Source organism: Herpailurus yagouaroundi, unplaced genomic scaffold (genome assembly GCF_014898765.1).
Source record: "Herpailurus yagouaroundi ecotype Mexico unplaced genomic scaffold, PumYag 142, whole genome shotgun sequence".
Classification (NCBI taxonomy): Eukaryota; Metazoa; Chordata; class Mammalia; order Carnivora; family Felidae; genus Herpailurus; species Herpailurus yagouaroundi.
Genome location: NW_024412397.1, coordinates 14158534 through 14177996, shown reverse-complemented (window position 1 = coordinate 14177996; position 19463 = coordinate 14158534). Strand labels below are relative to the sequence as shown.

The 19463-nt window shown below is 40.8% G+C and overlaps 1 protein-coding gene across 1 annotated transcript in view; it reads left to right on the top strand.

Annotated features, from left to right (window-relative positions):
- Nucleotides 1–19463, top strand: part of PHLPP1 (PH domain and leucine rich repeat protein phosphatase 1) — a 214337-nt gene that overhangs the window by 791 nt on the left and 194083 nt on the right. Inside the window, exon 2 of the mRNA XM_040478481.1 lies at nucleotides 2–715. Within this exon, the coding sequence (XP_040334415.1) occupies nucleotides 2–715 (714 nt within the window). The remainder of the gene's footprint in view (nucleotide 1; nucleotides 716–19463) is intronic.

Below are 19463 nucleotides of genomic sequence, written 5' to 3'. Positions count from 1 at the left end.
GCTGCCGTCGGGGGCCCGCCGCGCGCGCCTCCCGCGGACCTGCAGCTGCGGGGCGGCCCGGGCGGGTGGGCACGCCGTTCCTCCCGCGCCAGCCCCGCGCCGTCTGACTCCAGCCCGGGGGAGCCGGGCGCCCCGCAGTCCCTGGACGGTGCAGCCGCGGGCCCGACCTCCGACACGGAGAGCTTCAGCCTGAGCCCCAGCGCCGAGAGCGTGTCCGGCCGGCTGGACCCCTACAGCAGCGGCAGCGGCTCGTCGTCGTCGTCCGAGGAGCTCGAGGCTGATCCGGCCCCGTCGGGGGCTCCGGGCCAGCCCCGCCTGCCCGGCCGCTCTGCGCCGTCCCGGCCCGGAGCGGGCGGCCGGCCGCCTTCCCCGACGGCCTCTCCGCCTCCGCTGCAGCCGAAAGCGCCGAGGGCGGCCGATGGCCCGGCAGGGGCCGCCCGGGACCGGCCGAGGGAGGAAAAGGCGGCTGCAGCCTCCGCCCTCGGCCGCCCCCAGTCGACCCCGGGTGGGAACGGGGCGGCCCCGGAGAAAGCGCCTCCGCCGCCCACCCTGTACGTGCAGCTCCACGGAGAGACCACCCGGCGCCTGGAGGCGGACGAGAAGCCATTGCAGATCCAAAATGACTACCTCTTCCAACTGGGATTTGGGGAGTTGTGGAGGGTGCAGGAGGAAGGCATGGACTCGGAGATTGGCTGCCTCATCCGCTTCTATGCAGGTAAGGGAATCACCTGTATTTTGACGTGCGGGCTGTAAACACTTCCAGATCCCGAGGAGTTGAGTGCCAACCAGGAGTAAACGCGGTCCTCGGCAGTCTTTGTTGCTTCTTTACAGCTTTCACGGACCATCTGTGTAGTAGTATATCGAGCAGTTTTAATACCCGAGACTTGCCGTCAGTCTTGAGGGCTCAGAGGTTGGGAAGCGATGTGGAAAAGGTGGCACAGCCACCAGGAAGTACAGGTGGCAGGTACTTCTGAGAACGGCGATAGGACTTCATGTTAACAGGGAGGGCACTTCCTTCAGGCCTCCCCTCCTGGGCACGTTGGGTTGGAGGCGGTTTGGGATTGCAGGTAAACGGTCTCGTGCACACAATACTGACGGGGGGGGGGGGGGCACATGAGCAACAGAAATGCTCTAGGTCACTCTTTGTGCAGTTGTCCCCGTTTGCCATTCTCGCATGACTCCCAGGAGCTCCTATCTCGTCATCCGGTTCAGCTGTCATGCTGTCATGCTTATTTGCCCACTTAGTCCTCGCTGGCAGATAGGACCCCTGTTCGTGAGACTTTTTCCCCAGAGCTTTTTTTTTTGCTTTATTTCGGTTTCACCTGCAACTTTGATTCTCCCATCAAAAGTGATGTGTCATTTCTTTTTCTCATTTCTGACTTATAGCCTTTCTAGCTAGATCTGACCATGACTGTGTGACTGGCCGCAGGGATCACAATAATATTTGAAGTGGTTACCATATCTTGAGATGTGATCTAAAATCTTCCTCATTCATTGATTCTTTTTCTTTCCTTTTTTTTTTTTTTCAGTTCCAGCTTAAAACTTTTTTACTTTTCTCTTTATTTTTTTCCAGCTTTTGGAGATACGACTGACATGTTAGATCTAATTCTTACTAGGGGTGACGAATGTTTCTCTTTTGATTAAAGACTTGGCAGATACCAAATTAGGGAGCTCTACATCCTGGGTGTTATATTGGAGGTTTATATTTGTTTGCATCTTTGCATGTTTCCTATCTTTTCCTTTCCAATTATGTTCTTAGTGATGAGAAATTTTACTTAAAGTTAGCATAATAAAATTAGAAGACTTAACTCTTCCCCAGCTTTACAATTCTAGTGTATAGGTGCTGGTGGAAAAGTAATCCTATTTGTAACTTGATTAATCTGTTGCCATTCTTTCTAATTTAATGTTTTTTTTTTTGGTCCAACTGGTGTCTTAGTGGCAGTTGAGTCAATGAATAAATCTTTACTCCCACACTGAAATATGCAAGACCAGGAGCATTCCGGGTGAGGTGTCTTTTTAAGTTTCACTGAAGTTTGAATATAACTCAAGTGGATTTCTGATGGATTTTTGTCTTCTAAAGAAAGCCATATCATGATATTATAGCATTTGTGGCATCTGAAGATAATATCTCAACTGAAAGACATGGCTTTAAAAGTTTATGGCCTAGAAAATCAGTGATTTTTTTTTTTTTTTTAATGTAGGAACAGCAAGTGCATCCTTATCTCCTGGAGCTCATGTGTCTTGTAAAATACTGTTATTTTACGAAAGCATTAAATGGTAATCACACTTGGAATGAGAATACTAACATGAGAATGATAAATGCCCTTATCACCAAACCAATTACGTGGAATGAAGTACTTAGAGAGGAAGGGATATGTAGAATAAACAGTATTGAACATTTTTTTACATAAAAAGCTCTGCGTCTCTTGTCCTTGTGTTGATCATGATAAATGTCTATGGGAAAGGTTTTGGGTGTCCTAGTCATGAAATTTAAATCTTTGATTCTCGTAATTACCTCTTCAAGTGTGTCTAAAATATTCTAAGTGACTGATATACAGTGGTTTTTGTTTTTTTTTTAAGCTTATCAATCTAAAAGTGACACATTTTCTTTCTGGTTAAGTCAAATTTCTGGTGTGGGCATTTTGATCTTTTTTGTTTACGAAAAGCAGCAGTTGTTTCTTAACTTGCTTCCTTTCTGTGTGCACAACATAAATACATATTTCTGTGTATATGCTTGTCAAAATGGCTAATAAAATGGGGGCGTCACACGCGGTATCCAACCTGTCCTTGAATATGAAGCCCGTGTACAGGTGTCCCAGAAGCAAGATGCTTGTTATAGAGGTGTCTGGTTGTTTGTTTTTTACACAGAGGTGAGCCTATTTTGAATCCAAGGTAATACATAAAATGTCTCTGTTGATATGCATTTGCCACAGAACTAAATTGCGCTGATGGTACTTGAACTTTTGCAAGGAAGCTTAGTGATTGATGAACAAAAGGGCCTTGTAATAAGGTGGTCTTACTTATTATGGGAACACCGTCAGGACTTCACAGGCAAATGAGGGTTTGTGCCTCGCTGGAGGAGATTCCTAGAAATTACCCTGGCGGTCGAATGAATGTAGTAGGACACCCAACAAGAACGTGTTACATTTTGGTAGTATTTCTTATCCTTAGGAAAAAGAGAATTAAAGCTTATTTTAGATAAAGGTGTCGCATGCCACATTTGTTTTTATAATTCTAGGTATGACTTTTAAATTTCTTGCTGTGTGTCTTTTTGTTTAGGTGTGTAGTTGGAGTTAAGGATAGATTAGGAAGTTGCCTTTGAAGCATTTTGAATACTTTCCTGTATTTAAATTGAACTCATTATCTGCTATCTAGTTATCTAGTTAGCTACTTTTTTTTTTTTTGAGAAGTTCTTGTTCAACCGAGAACTTTCATTCTTTTGAAGGTCACCTTTCAATGGGATTTTAGTATTTATAACTTGACTCAAGTTATTCTTAAAAGTCTTTGAAAGGCATTCGCAGTTGCTTTGAATATTTAATACTTATTTGGGTAAAGTAAAATGGAAGTCTTTAATGAGGTATAAGGTGTTGGACGAAAGGTGCTATCTAATTACAGAGTTGTTAATGAAAACTTAGTTTGAAAATTGTATCTTTCAAGCATTCTTTAAGCTGCTGATTTAAAATATGACAAAATTTAAGTGGCTGTATATGAAGTTACTGGTCTTAAGTATTTTAAGTATGTTAACATTTAATTTCCTCTTAAAGCTAACTATCTTAAATTTTCCTTGGAAGACAGTAATTTTAGGTTAAAAAGTTTAAAAATTTATGTGGCTTGACGTAAGTTATGGACTTGAAAACATTAATGAGCTTTGTGTTTTGGACTCCCCAGGGAGTCTGAGTGATTGGCCAAGGGCAGTGTTAAACTATATATATTTTTGACTCTGTTCTGCCACCTTTTAGATTTAGTGGTTTAGCTATTTCAGTTCCAATTGTAATAGTGGGAAAGGGTGTTGGCAGAATGGAGAGCACACCCACTGTGCCTAGTGAAATCTTGGACAAGATGTTTTTATGGGACTTTTGGGATTGCTCAGGAGAACAATCTCCTAACCCCTCATATTTCTTCTCTTTTTCTCTTTTGGGAATGATCAAACCTTACATGGTTTCCTGCATGGAAACTGAGACGGGGTGGTTCAGCATTAAGCTGTAATATTGACCAGCAGGCTCTTATTACTATAATTACAGCAGTATTGAGTAACGTGCTATGAACATGTGACACCAATGTGTGCTTGAACAGTCCTTTCAATTTTAAGAACAAAGGGTTTAACTTTAATTTTGTTGTTTTAGATTTACATTTTATATTTGTTTTTGGTATAAACTGCATGCTATCTTTTCCTTCGTAACTGTGGTTTGAGAACATCTATTAATATGTTGGGTTTTGTCATCTTCACAAATTTTAAAGGGCTTTCACATAAATTATCTTATTTGTCCTTTCAAAACCATTATTAGGGAGGAGTCGATGTCAGTCCTCTTTTCAGAGAGAGAAACGTGCACAGAGAGGTTTGCCTCTTGCTTGTGGTTTTCCAGTCCTTGGCAGAGCTGAGTATATAGAGAGCTGGGCTATTCTGTTTTGCAATTCATATCACTTTCCATGAATCGATGCTGAATTTCATTTACACTTGAATTTTTCAGTTGGTTAGAAGCATGCAGAAAATATGCTATTTTTGTTGGTAATGAGGTGATATTATCCTCTGGTCCAAAGTGGTATTCCTTATGAAATATTGATGGTCTTATTTTTTTATCATGCTGCCTTTGAACACCCAGAGTACCAAGACTGGCAAATTAATACGCAATACAGAAAGAGTACTATACTAAAGTGTTGTCAGTATTCTGGTTGCAAACAATGATACTTGCATTTAAGTTGCTAGGAAATGAAGTTTACTTAATGACTTTATTTTTTTTTTTATCTGACCATGCCTTATTTGTTAAACAGTAAATCTTTATTGGGTCTAGAAAATTAACACTTCATCTGAAAAGTGGATAACTTTTCAGGGTGGAGGTGTGACAATTCAGTTCTTTTAAAACATAGCCTTACTTGTAAAGTATTGAAAATGTACATCATAGAAGGTTTGCTTAAGTCTTTTTAGAATAGAATTACTGGTACTTTAGTGATAGTGCTTTTCTGGTGTTACTATGCTATTGTTATGATTATTTTTATCATTCATACATTATACAGAGCTAGAGAGTAAGCTCTTCTCCCTGAATTTCATTGTTGCTTCTGAAACTTCTAAAATGTGTGTCTTTTGTGCTGGGTGAAATAATGCAGGGAGAGGAGATGTGTGTAAGTTAGTTTGTAAGGTTTCCGGTTTAAAAGTTGTATCTTTTTGTTGCTCTAAGATTGTTAAATCAACCACCTTAAATGATTGGTTACCTCAAGGTCATTATTTTTTAAAGTGTAAAGTGTTTTGGTTTCTTGCTCTTTTTTTTTTTTTTTTTTTAAGAGTCCTGCATTTGATTTATTGGTAACATAACAGTCATTGACATTCTTTATGATCCAAGCCTGGTGTAATACTTGGCGTTTTAGTTTAAACATTTGTTGAATTGAATTTGTGGAATTTTGTTAAGCAGCTGGTGGTGCATGCCCTGATTCTTCAGCCTTCCATCCTGTTTGGGTCCCCAGGGATGCGTTAAACACACATACACGCGGAGGCATTTCTCCCATGGCAGCAGATTTTAGATGTGCCACATACTATTAATATCTTCTCTTTCACGTGAGTGAAGCTCTGTGTGGATTTTAAGAGAGCAGTTCTCTCTCCCAAGTTTTCTTAGAGTTAACAGGTGTTTTTCCCCCCTTCTTTTCAAAGGCATCTCTTACCTCAACTTTGAGATGAACTTAATGAGACATCTGTCAAATGAGGCATCTTAGATTTAATGATTTTGTTACGTGCCAGGGTTGAACACAATTCAGTTTATCTGGACAGGAGACGGGTTTAATTGTTGTACTGTGAAAGTCAGGAGATCTTGAAGCCGCTCAGGAGAAAAGCTTTTTCCTTTAAAAAAGATGCCTGACATTTTGAAAAAGAGAAGTTACCAAAATGTCTGGGAAAATGAAGCCTTTAAAAAAAAAAAAAAAAAAAGAATCCCACCTTCTAAAACCCACTCCACCTCTTTAATCCCAGGCATCTGGTGCAGCCCTGGTAATGAGGGCCTTTGAATCTGGCCTCCTGTCCCTGTGCTTCTGGGGCAAACCCTTTTCTATACTTACCTTTGGTTTTCTAAAGATAGTATAATTAAAACAAAAAATTTGACCATGTGGATTCTTTAGACATATTAGGTATTTACAACCTAAGTCTGTGGTGACTGGTTGTGTTTTGATTTGTATGAGACTTCAACTCTAGGCTTTGGGAAATTTTGATAAATTTGAAGCTCAGAGATCTGGAAAGAATAAATTTTAGTGATATTTGGATTAAAAAACGTTAGGATATTTGGCTAACTATGAAATAGCAACTCCTCTAGGTTGAGTGATACCGTACTTTAGAATCCAACATGATGACAGTTATGGGATTACTGAAGTGTTATTACACTTTGATTTGGAGGTAGAATGGTTTTGTTGTATACCTCGTGTGTAACATACGCCTGGTGTACCTTTTAGTATGTTTCAACGTTTATTTATTTTTGGGACAGAGAGAGACAGAGCATGAACAGGGGAGGGGCAGAGAGAGAGGGAGACACAGAATCGGAAACAGGCTCCAGGCTCTGAGCCGTCAGCCCAGAGCCCGACGCGGGGCTCGAACTCCCGGACCGCGAGATCGTGACCTGGCTGAAGTCGGACGCCTAACCGACTGCGCCACCCAGGCGCCCCTAGTATGTTTAATGAAACAAAGCATAACCTTCCAAGAAAGCCAGGTTCTTGCTGAAACAGTTGGTTCCCTGTTGTACTTTTACATTTTAGATTGCCTTAATACATTGTAAAATGTGTTTAAAGATAAAGTATCTTGTTCGGGTACAAGTCCGGGAGCTTCTGAGTTTGGAGACTCGAGGTGCTACTAGAAAAGGAGTGGAAAAGTCTATTTGTAGGTTGTACACATTTTGTAAGTTTGTAAATATCAGTATTTTGGCAAAAAAACCCCAAAATTCAGAAATTTTGGCATATACTTTCCCAAATGAAATTAGTGTCATTTCCAGTTATATGAAAGCATTCAGTTGAAGACTGAGCACAATTTGAAATAATTTTGCTTTAGGCCATTTATATAAGGAGTGAAAAGTCTTTTAGAACTTTGAGGTTTGAGATGATTTGAATTGGTTGATTTTTCTTTTTAGCTTTGTTTTTTTTCCCCTGCATTCTTTTCAAGCAGGAAGAGTTTTGTATTTTTTGCTATTCCTACCGACTCATACATCTGGTAAAAAATTAGAGAATGAATCTTTTCATATACCCTCCGTTAACAACATGTTAGAATATTTGGGCTTTCTTTTCAAATATGAGGCATGTTTTTGAATATAGTGATAGTATGATCTGTACTTGTTTTCATTGCCTATTCAAGAATTACTTTGATTTTTACAGTCCGTTCACTCCTGACACATAGTCCAAAGAATGAAATTTTATGCACAGAACCAGTTTGGTTTTTTATTTTGTCAATGATGAGAAATATATTCCTTAGGAGTTCTGTCTTTTTCCCATTCATCTATCTTGAGAGCTTGTATGGTGGTGTCTTCGTCCTGAATGGGTGCTACATTATGGTTCTTGAGTTTGGCTGATGTGTCCTGGGGTCGGGTGAAAGTATCCTTGTTTGTTTGTTTTTCAAAAATAACTTTTGGGAAAAAATTATATGGTTTTATCTCACACTCTGAGAAAAGAAGGTGTATAGTTTAAGGAAATTAGTCTGAAAGTTGGTCTGGCTTTGTGTATTCATTTTATTAACCTATCCTGGGTGTTGCTTTCCTGATGATGAGGTTGGAGTGGAATAAGCGTAAGATCTTTTTCAACTCTTAACATACTGGGGCTCCATTCGAGAACCTTTTCTTCCCATTAGGAAGGCTAAAAGTTGTAGTTGTTTTGTTTTATAAGACCTGCCCGTGGGCTTAAAAGAGTCAAATCTCCTGCATTTTGTCAGGGAGAAAGGAATCGACTTGGACCTCATGTACGCAAGATAGCCTGAGGTTGACAGCCAAAGCAGACCACCTTTTTGGTATAGATTCGGACAAATGACAGCATAGGTAATGTTTGGTTCATTCCCTCTCCCCGTCAGCCTTACCTCCCAACCTAGACCTCAGCATGCTGGAGATGATTTAAAGAAATGCATCCTTTTAAAAGTTAGAGCTGTTGTTGTTGTTGTTGTTTTAATGTTTTATTTTTGAGAGAGAGACAGAGACAGAGACCGAGCACGAGTGGGGGAGGGGCAGAGGCAGACACAGACTCCGAAGCAGGCTCCATCCAGGCTCCGAGCTGTCAGCGCCCAGCACCCACAGATGGAGAGCTCGTGACGTAAGCTGAAGTTGGATGCTTAAGTGACTGAGCCACTCAGGCACCCCTAGAGTTTTTTCTTAAGTTGACATATAAAGCAATAATAATCATAATTCAGTTTATCGAGTTTACTGTAATGATAACTCTGTATTTGAGGTATTCAGATGTATAAAACTTACCGGATTGTTAGCTTTAATTTTTGCTGAGGTGTGTGCCTGTCTCCTTGTGCCTAGAGTCTCAGGAGAAAAAGCACTTAAAGAAAATGGAATTTTTGTGTTGTTATTTTGATTAGATGATAGACTTTAGGATCCCACAGAGATCCTAAACAAGTCCGTAGAGGTTAAGTGTCTGGTCCAAGATCATTGATCAAGTAAGTCATTCTCAGAATTAGGAATAGCACTCATGATTTGGATTATCTGTCCATTGCTCTTTTTCTCACCGCACTGCCTGCTTACGAATTTATGCTCTTTGGATCCTCCTTATATTTAGTATTCAAAATGAAAGTTAAGAAAAATGGAGTGTACTTACCACATTTGGTGGTTTTTCTGTGACTTCAAGGTGTTTCTGGTTTCATTTCATTGTCATCAGTGCTTTTGAGAGGTTGCCCATCACTTTGACAGACATAAGGGTGGGGGGCTTTTAATGGAGCTGTTGGATATCTTAATTGCATAGAGGGAAATTAGAATGTTACCCTTTGGGGGATTTAATGATAGAACTTTAAAGTTGACAGATGGTTGGCTGAGAGGACTTCCAGTACTAGAAAATCAGAAAACCGATGGTGATTTGCCTAGTACTTTGAAATTGAAATTGTTAGAATGGAACTGTAAAAAGAAATCATTAACTTTTTAAAAATATTTGGGAAAATTTTTAAAAAGAGATTTTGAAGAAAAATTCTCATTTAAATACGTTCATTGGAAAGATTCAGTGTTTGTTATATTCTTTATTTCAACAAAATTTTTAAAGATGTCTTCTCACAATGAAAAGAGCATAGCTTATTCAGGTACACATACTCAGTTCTACTTTTGTCTCCTATAAAAAAACCAAAACAACTGACTTCAGTAATCTTTGGGCTTTTGTCGTTTGTTGGTTTTGGAAGACTTTATCATGAAATCTCCTGTTTTGAATATCTCCTTTCTCTCCCTAAAAGAGGGGGAGAGGGAGAAGAACAGAGAAAGAAATTCCTGCTCCTGTTAGCAAAAAGACAGTTTGTGAATATTTTTAGGGGTATGAGAAAGATTTCCTTCTATATTAGGCTCTATTTTAATTTAAGCGTTTACCTTAAGCAAAAGTTTTAGCTTTCCTTATAGGGAAGTTAATCTACTGAGTCAATTAATTCCTCAAAGATGACTGTTCATTTTTAATATGAGGAAGGGAAATTTTTAAGGTGCAGAAGTACAAAAGGGTAAAAATACATTGCATCTGACATGTAGAATATGTACTCCAGATGCTGAAACAGAGGAGAAATTTCTCTTGATGGTCTCTTGGAGAGGTGGTATGGCGGGGGGCAGCTGACATTCAGTTTTATGTAATAACGATCTCTCCTTATGGGAGGAAGTAAATTCTGTAATTGAAGGACACTCATTCTCTTATACATGCCCCACACATGCGTTCTGCATTGAATGTTGAGGCAGGATGTTCATGGGAGGTGGTAGTCATATTTACCGACGGGAGGGAGGGGTTAGGTGGGTGGGGTAAATACACTTGGGAGAAAAAAAATCTTGATTTGAAAAAATTTGCCATTCTTAATTATGTGGATCATTTTTTTCACATCTTAATTGTAATGTATTTATGTTGTGGATGGCTTATTTATATCCCTTTGCTCACTTTTTGTTTGATATTTGCCTTTTTCCTACTGGTCTATAGGTTGGTTTTGGGGGGTATATTTAGGGAAACTAGCTTTATTTTGTAAGTCACTAATATTTTCTTTATCTGTTACACTTTTATGTCAGTCTTTTCCTCTAGATATTCAGGGTTCTGTGTCATGCTTAAAAAGACTCCCTATCCTAGGATTAAAACATGAAACTTCCTGTATTTTCCTGTGGTATCTTACAGTTCTATTTTCTCTGCTGAAAATTTTAATCTGTTTAAGAAAGATAGGAAGTAGGGAAGAAATTGTGTCAATACTTTTTATTGAATAGTTGAGTTATTTCTTCACTGATTTAAATGCCACTTTTCCTCAGTTTGTCTTTTAACTGAGATTAGAATCTATGATATAGGACAGTTTAGGTTTAGAAGCTATTTTGAATTTGTTGAAGAAAATAGGGAGAAAGAGAAGGATGCTTATCTGATTTCCACTACATTTCTTTTTTACTCCCTAATTTCCCAGTAGCAGATTGTGACCATTACTTCCAGGACTCATGTGCTTCTGGAATATGGATCTGTCAGGATTCCCTTTTCCTGTGGATACTTTGTCATCCTGAAGTAGTTGGGATGGGAGTGGGGTCAGCTGGAATATAAAATGCTGATGTATAGACACATGTATAGATACACATGTATATATGTGTGTCTGCAAATGTGTAAGTATTTGTATAATATACATTATATATATTGCAATATACACATTGCATTAGGGAGCATTCAGCTGCTTATTGATGCTGAAGAGATTGCTTTTTTTTTTTTTTCCCTTCTGAAGAATTTCTGGGGACTACTCTGAAGGTCACTGTGGAGCACATAGGATTTATCTTTTGAATATAGAAAAAGGAAGACTAGCATGTTTATCAAAATCAGTAACAGCTCTGCCAGTGGTGCTTTGAGGTTTTCCTGAGTTGGACTGAGAAGGGGTTTCTGTCGGTGGCCATGAATTGAGATGACAAGGACATAATGTCAAATAACTCTGAGCTGAAAATGTTGTAATGGGACCAGTGTCCTAATGGCAGTCCTGGCACGTTAGTGCTATAGGTAAATGAAGTCCCTGGAAAGATGAAATAGTTTTAGTGGGTCCTAAATGTCAAACCTAGACAAGTCAAGTTGGCACATCTACCACCTGAGCAGGCTCTCATGCTCTAGTGACCAGTTCTTAGTCATGGGACCACAAGACAAAAATTGGACTACCATTGCATTTCGTGGCCTTATCAGACCCTCTTTGTTGGAGAGCTGAGATTCTTCTCTGTAGGCTTTTAGCTGTATTACCCAAGTTCAAAGTTGTCTTAGCTGGAGTGGATTCCGGACTTGAATCCATGAATATTTAAGGAGAAAATCTCCAGACCCATTGCCCTAAAATACTAAATGAAATAATGATGCCGTTGCCAAACTTATTTAGGTGTTTACAAGTAACATTTCTTCCACAATAACAAACCAGATGGCATTTTTTTTTTAATTTGAAGAAACAAGTGCAAAGAATTAAGCTTCCTCAGCCTAATTGTATCCTACTATATATAATGTTCACAAAATTGAGTAATATTTTGTTATTTAGGAAACGTTTGTATCTTTACTACATACTAGGCAGTGTTTTAAGTCCTTTGTATATATTAGCTAATTTAATTATCATAACAACCCTACGAGCTAGACCGTGTTATTACTTCAGTATTACAGATAGAGGAACTGAGTCACAGAGCTGTTTAGTAACTTGTCTGGATTTGTACAGTGAGTATAGCACAGGCAATATTCAAGTCCAGGCATCTGACCCCGGAATCAACTCCTTAGTACCCACCTTGTTTTGCTGAATGTGGAGAACTTGTCCCTGATAACCTTCTGGGGCCAGCTTGAGCATATCATTGTTTAGGAAGCGCGGATTTTGAAATAGTTAAGACTGGACTTGAGTTCTGCATCTGCTGCTGCCCCTAGGGCTCCATTGGCTTCTTTCCTTCTCTGTTGAAAGAGGCAATACCTTCGTGTCCCATGAAGTTGTTGAGCAGATCAACTGAAATCTGTGAAAGTGCCTGGCACAGCGGTACCGGCTGTTATGAACCGAGCCCTAGTCTTGGGTTTGTGTGGGAGGAGTGCTGACTGGGGACTAGCCACCTGGGTTTGGCTGTGGGCTTCTTTACTTGATGGGAAACCTGTAATGAGCCCCTTAACCTCCTCAAGCCTCCTTAGAGAAAGAGGAGGAGAAAAGTGATAAAATAACTCAGTCTCAGAGAACTTTGTGAGGTTCAGATTTGGTGATACATGTGGAGGTGCTTTGTAAACTGTGATAAGCTACACAAATATAGTGTGGTTCTATTTTTACCAATGGTGAATTGCCACAAACGTTAATTAGACTTAATTAGGGCCCATTAAGGAAGATGGGGGACCCTGGTGCTCAGTGACCGTGGCAGACCATACACTTTTCACCCGTCCATCCGTCCATCCACCCATCCAGTAATTATCTACCAGGTCAGAGGTGCTTTGGAATCAAAGATGACTGATTTGAATTTTCTAGGATCCCTTGACATGCTTTCCATCTTGAGAGGATGTTTCTGGAAACAGCAAGCCCGCCAGCATTTCCACACAAAGGTGAAAAGCGTTCTGGTGGAGGCAGTGTTCCCAGATGACTGTCGTAGCAGTGAAGGAGGAAGGCTCCTGACTCCACTGTGTGAGGCCCCAGAGGGCCCTTGAGCCAAGTCTTGAAGGACCCGAAGGACTAGGCTGTTGTCTTAATTCTGGGATCCTGAATTGTTTGAGGAGCAGCCATAAATTACTAGTTCAAAGTCCAGTCAGACTGAGTTTATCCTCTAAGATTTACTAAGTACCTTTCCATCTAGGCATCTGGGCCTTTTTATCCACTTGAATTATTTGGGCTCCATTTGGTATCAGAGTTTGTGAGGATATAAATTCTGGGTTAAGCAAATATGAATTTTGCTTTTCTGAAAAGGAAATGCAAATGTGCACATACTTGATGTTGCCCTGAAGCCTGGCGCAGGGGTCCTGCAGTACATTTGAAAGACATTCTCTTATTTCTTATTTTAAGGCCTGTGAGGGTTTTGCTTTCCTCAGATTTATTGGAATTATGGGAAATGTGATTATCTTTTGGAGTCGGTTTTTTCTTTTTAATTTTTATTCTTTAACATTTATTTATTTATTTGTTTGTTTATTTATTTATTTATTTATTTATTTATTTATTTATTTAACTAGGTTCCACACCCAACGTGAGGCTTGAACTCACGACCCTGAGATTAAGAATCGCATGTTCTACCAACTGAGCCAGCCAGGTGCCCCCGGAGGCAGTTACTTTCTTTTACTTTAGTGATACATAGTAGACTGCATTAATGTAAAATTTGGACGATGATGAGTTGGTCATAATCTGAGAATGTTATTTTTCACTGTGCTCAGTCTCCACTGATGAAGGAACTTTTTAAAAGACTTCTTGTGTGGACTAGGAGGAAACACAGTTCTGAAGTGTTCATGTAAGCAAAAGCAACATATTAGCTCTTGAATCCATGGCTGGAAAGCTTGTACTATGCATATGGCAAGTTAAGTCTTTACTAACGGCCCGTTATAAATTTTGTTTTATTTTTTATTTTTTATTTATTTATTTTTTTTAAATTTTTTTTTTCAACGTTTTATTTATTTTTGGGACAGAGAGAGACCGAGCATGAACGGGGGAGGGGCAGAGAGAGAGGGAGACACAGAATCGGAAACAGGCTCCAGGCTCTGAGCCATCAGCCCAGAGCCCGACGCGGGGCTCGAACTCACGGACCGCGAGATCGTGACCTGGCTGAAGTCGGACGCTTAACCGACTGCGCCACCCAGGCGCCCCTAAATTTTGTTTTAAATAGAAGGGAAATAAATGTCTCTGTGGAATATTGTCTCGTGTAGTAATGTGAATGGCATCACTGGAAAAAAGGTCTTCAGTTGCTTTTTGGTTTTGTTTTTATTTTCATTGAAAAAAAATTTTTTTTAAATGTTTTATTTATTTTTGAGACAGAGACAGAGCGTGAGCAGGGGAGGCAGAGGGAGAGACACACACAGAATCCGAAGCAGGCTCCAGCCTCTGAGCTGTCAGCACAGAGCCTGACGTGGGGTTCCAGCTCACAGACTGCGAGATCATGACCTGAGCTGAAGTCGGACGCTTCACCGACAGAGCCACCCAGGCGCACCTGTTTTGTTTTTAAATTATGATGAAGACCGTGGTAAAAAAAAAAAAAAAAAAAAAGTTATTCAGATCCTGTCTAAAATAAGTCATGTTTCTAATTCAAATGAAAATACTAATTCATACTCATCAACATCGAGGTTAATCACCTGCCAATGTGTATTTTCCACTGTCATTAGCACCTTTTTGCCCTCTGTGACACAGGTTTACAGAGACTTCAGTTACCTCTTTGGAGTAATATCAACACCTGACAAGCTGATTTTATGGGGGATATTAACAGAACCATTGTGTTATCATCAGTGTAATCAGAAGGAGAATAGTTACTGGTCCTTGTGATTATAAAGCAGGTGCTCAAAATCCCTTGCTCTGTAACCAAAGCAGTAAGAGGGACTTAGTGTTTCTGACTGGTATTGTCTTATTAATACATGGTGACAAAAGTTCTGTAAACAGATTATGTTGGAACTTCAGAGGATAATGTCATTCTGAAGATACCACGTGAAAGTCCATTTCCAGAAGTAGGGTTTGTCTTGTAGTTAGTACAGTCAGAATGCTTGTTTTCTACCCTGAACTGGTGTGCAGCTTCTAATAGAGAATTGGGACCTGTCATTGCTTCCTGCTTTTGGAGATATGTGTAAGGTCTCCCACCTCCACCCCTTCCCCACAGCTGAGCAACAAAACAAAAATGATTGCTAGCCTTCCTGGTTCTAAGAAACTGACAGATTAACGCCAGTCACCTCAACCTTCAAATAATGCTGGTGGATAAAGGAAAGTAGTGTTGTTCACTTGTCTTTAAGGTACTCTCGTAAGCACAACTTTGTACAAAGTACCCCTTTGTACAGTATCTTTATACTTGTAGAAACATTTGTGATATTGGAGTAGACTTAACCAGAGGTGTCTGTGAATAGTTACTGAGTCAGAATCTAGTGAATGTGATAATTGAAGAAAGCCCTGCTAGTCTATAGCTTTGCCAGACCTCACGGGTCTAAACTGGGTGACAACTGCATGGATATCTGAGGGGGGAGGGCATAGAATTGGAGCATTGGAAGGGACCCCGGCATCTAGTCCAGTTTCTTACCTAGTCTGGAAATCTGTACTTTCCTGATTGATGGTCATCTGGCCTGTGCTTGTGGACTGCCTACTAGGTACTTTATTCCAGGATCATGTTGAGTGAAGCTTTGCTCCTCGAGCTGTGACCTATGGACTAGCATCATCAGCATCTCCCAGGAGTGTGTTACAAATGCAGAATCTTAGGCCCCACCTCAGACCTCGAAGGAGTGCTAGCATTGGGTGGCTCGGTTAGTTGAGTGTCTGACTCTTGATTTCAGCTCAGGTCGTGATCCCAGGGTCGTGGGTTCGAGCCCGGTGTCGGGCTCTCTGCTGAGCAGGGAGCCTCTGCTTGGGATTCTCTGTTTCTCACTGCTGCCTCTCCCTCCCCTTCCCCCCCCTTCTTCCCCACTCCCCTCTCTAAAAAAAGAAAAAAAAAGTGCTGGCATTGGATGAATTGGGAGTGGGAGAGATTAGTATTGCAGGAAGGAAATCATTGGGAGCTTGTGTGGTTTAGAGAGATACTGAGAGCAGCAGAGGGAGAAAAGGAGTCGTGTGAAGATGTTATCCTCAGACTCAGTGGCTAATTGGCTGTTTCGGTGAAAGAAGCTCAAAGATGTCACGTGTGCAGTTTGATGAGAGAATTGTGTCAATTCATGACAGTTCATATCACTAGTTCAGTAAGGCTGAAGGACCACGTGTTAGACTTAGGGGTTGGTGATGTGAGAAAGAACGAAGGTGTGTCTTCTGTTAATATTTACAAATATTTACCAGATGAGGACTGATTTTGCAGAGGATGAGTTTGAAATGGTAGTACATGTGAAAGTGACTAAAGCCATCATTTAGCTGATTGAAGCACCAGGCTCACCACCCAGCTCCCCGAGTTCAGTGGAACTTTTTTGGTTTCTGCTGCTTACAGCATGTGCAGTAATTTTCAGGAAGGTGATATAAACATTATTTATTTACTTGGTTTTCTTATAACTCTTTTTTTTTTTTCACATTCAATCAAAATAAATGCTAGTGCTGGCTGTGGCTGTGGGCAAAAGTGAACAGGTCTAAAAAGAATGTTTATATTAAATTTATGAAGCTCTCAGGATGAATGCCTTTTGAATGTAAGACTTTCCTATATGGGGTGTGTGTGTGTAAATTACATTAACAATTGTAATAACACTTGAAATACCTTAATGAAGACATTTACATATGGCCAAGGGAACACAGAAACCCTGTAAACAGCTCTCCCTGGAAGTGGAATGCTTTGGAAAGGCTCCATGGGAAGGATTCCTTTTGTGAGTGGGGGATGAGCATTGCATGACAAGGGTGTGTCAGGAACTAAAGCATGAATGAAAAGGCACCCTGTGCGTAGGTCCAGTAGTGAAGCGTTTGGTGATGAGGTTAAAGTGGTAGGAGGTGAGACTGAAAAGGAGGTTGGGGCCAGATGATGAACAGCCTCACATGCTAAGGATTTGACTTGATAAGCAGTGGGAGCTACTGAGCACTTTAAGGGTGTGTGTGGGTAACACAGGTTTGTATTCTAGGTCGTTAACTGGCAGCTAGCTGGAGGATGGATTGGAGAGGGAGCAACTAGAAACGTGGATCCTGCCTTAGCTGGGCCTTTCCTAAACATTTTAACGCACTGTGTGACCAGCTGGAGATCCAAAGGAAGAATGGTGTTGCCTCAAGGAGTTCAGCCTAGGAGGGGAGAAAGAAATAATTGCAATACAGAATACGTCACTTTTGAGGTTTGCACGGCGTGGTTACCAAATAGGAAACTAACCTGGTCTGCTGCAGTTGGGTGGGTGGAGAGGATTTTGAATATTGGGAAGAGTAGACTAGCAATAGGAGTGGATGGGATAGGGCATTCCTGGTAGGGCGACCAAGGGGCTCCCTGGGAGCTAGATGAGAAAGATCTGGACTAGGTCAGTGCAGACGAAGAACTGCGGAATGGGAATTGCTTGGAATGTAGAATTCTTGAGTCTTATTGAATGATTATATTTGGGGGGAGAAGGAGTAGTACAGGATTTATTATTTATTCCAGAACTAATTTGAGTATGTCTTCCACGTCATGAAGTGGGTCACTGTATCCCATGTCAGGGATATAGTATGCATAAGATGGACAGGGTTTGTGTGTCAGGATCACTTGGAGGTTTCTGGTAATCCCATCACCCAACAGGCAGAACACGGGAGCAGGAATTGGCTTGGAGGAGGGGGGAGTTGGTGGATTGATTAGATCTGGATGTGTTAAACTTAAGGTGCCTGAGGACATTCAGGTATGTCTGGAGAGAGCTCAGGGAGCATCTGTTGTAGGCATTCATTGACGTGTTTGGATTGAGTGATAGTGCTCGGCAGCGGATGGAGTGAGGAGAGGGCCGAGGAAGCAACTCTGAGGAGTGCCTCTGTTAAAACCTGGGAGTGGACTATGTTGAGTCAAAGACTTCAGATATAAAAGACACCTACTGGATAACTGTATTTATATGAGGGTCAGTTAACAGGCAAAACGAATTTTTGGTGCTAAGTTATAATAAATAGTTGTTTCCTTTCAGGGGGATATTGATGGGCAGGGGCTTGAGCCATCTGCTGTTGGTAACGTTCTGAGTTTTAGTTCCTGGTGTTGAATGTACCATTATGGTTTGCATGCTTTACTCGATGTAAGTTAAGCCTCAGCAGAAAGAAGGGAAGTGGTTCCAAAGGAAGAGGCTTGAACATAGTTTCTATCCTAAAGGGAAAGAGACTGGGGAAGGCTAAGGATTGATGCATGAGTGGAGAGGGAAAAATAAAGTCCTGAAGGAAATAAAAGGGGTGATATCATGAACACCGATGGAAGAGTTAGCTGTGGGTGGTAGAGGGCCATCTATTTCTTTGAGTCTGGGTAAAGAATGAAGATTCATTTAAGTGAGAGTTCAGGAAGCTGGGCCTTAGTGTTCTTAATGAATTGGCAGGTAGGGGAAAAAGCCAAGTCTTGGTATTTCTTGTAATATGCACCTTACTGCACTGGGCTGGGTTGGGAGGGTGTTAGTGAGCCAGAGGTGCAGGAAATGATCACCAAACTTGGCTTTGCAAGTTTGATAGTGCTTGTATCGGGCAGGTTTGTTTGTTTTGCACAGTTTTGGTTCCCCCTGCTCCCAATCTGTAAGTGTGTGTGTGTGTGTGTGCGCGCGCGCGCACGTGTGTGTGTGTGTTGTGGGAGAGAGGGTAAGTGTATAGATACAATGGTCAGAAACCTTCAGAAAAGTCGGAAGTACTAAATGACAAAGCGGGGATTGTATCTTCTGTTATGTCCCCATTTCCATTCTGCTCATAAAATCACTTGTGGCGTAATAAAACTTCTGAGATAGGTTTTTTTTTTTTTTCTTCCTCATCACCTATACGATTATACTTGCAGAGATGAGAGCTGGTTCTGAAGACACATTTTCCATTCCTAGATTGTCAAAGTGACTTGTGGCTTGAATCTGAACATAAAGTGAGCATGAAGACATGATAAATGATAAGATTGGATAGGTATAAACCAGATTGTATAGGGGACAATTATTAAGTAATAAATATTGTTAAGAAACCATATCAAAACTATCATTTTTCTTCTTGTTAATTGTAGCAAGCATAATTTTTGCTTGCTTTTTTGTGTTCAGTCTTGAGCTAGATGCTGAGATTTCAAATTGTGGTTAACCAACAGTTCAGTTCTTAAGAATATAATTCCCGGATATTTACTTTAATCTCTAGGACATCTGGTTATTTTTATATTCCAGTTGCAAAGTTGGTTTCTATAATTTTTTAATGAAGATATTGGGGTGCCTGGGTGGCTCAGTCGGTTAAGTGTTCGACTTTGGCTCAGGTCATGATTTCGTGGTTCATGAGTTCGAGTCCCGCACCAGGCTCTGTGCTGACAGCTCAGAGCCTGGAGCCTGTTTGGGATTCTGTGTCTCCTCCTCTTTCTGCCCACCCCCACCCCCCCGCCCTC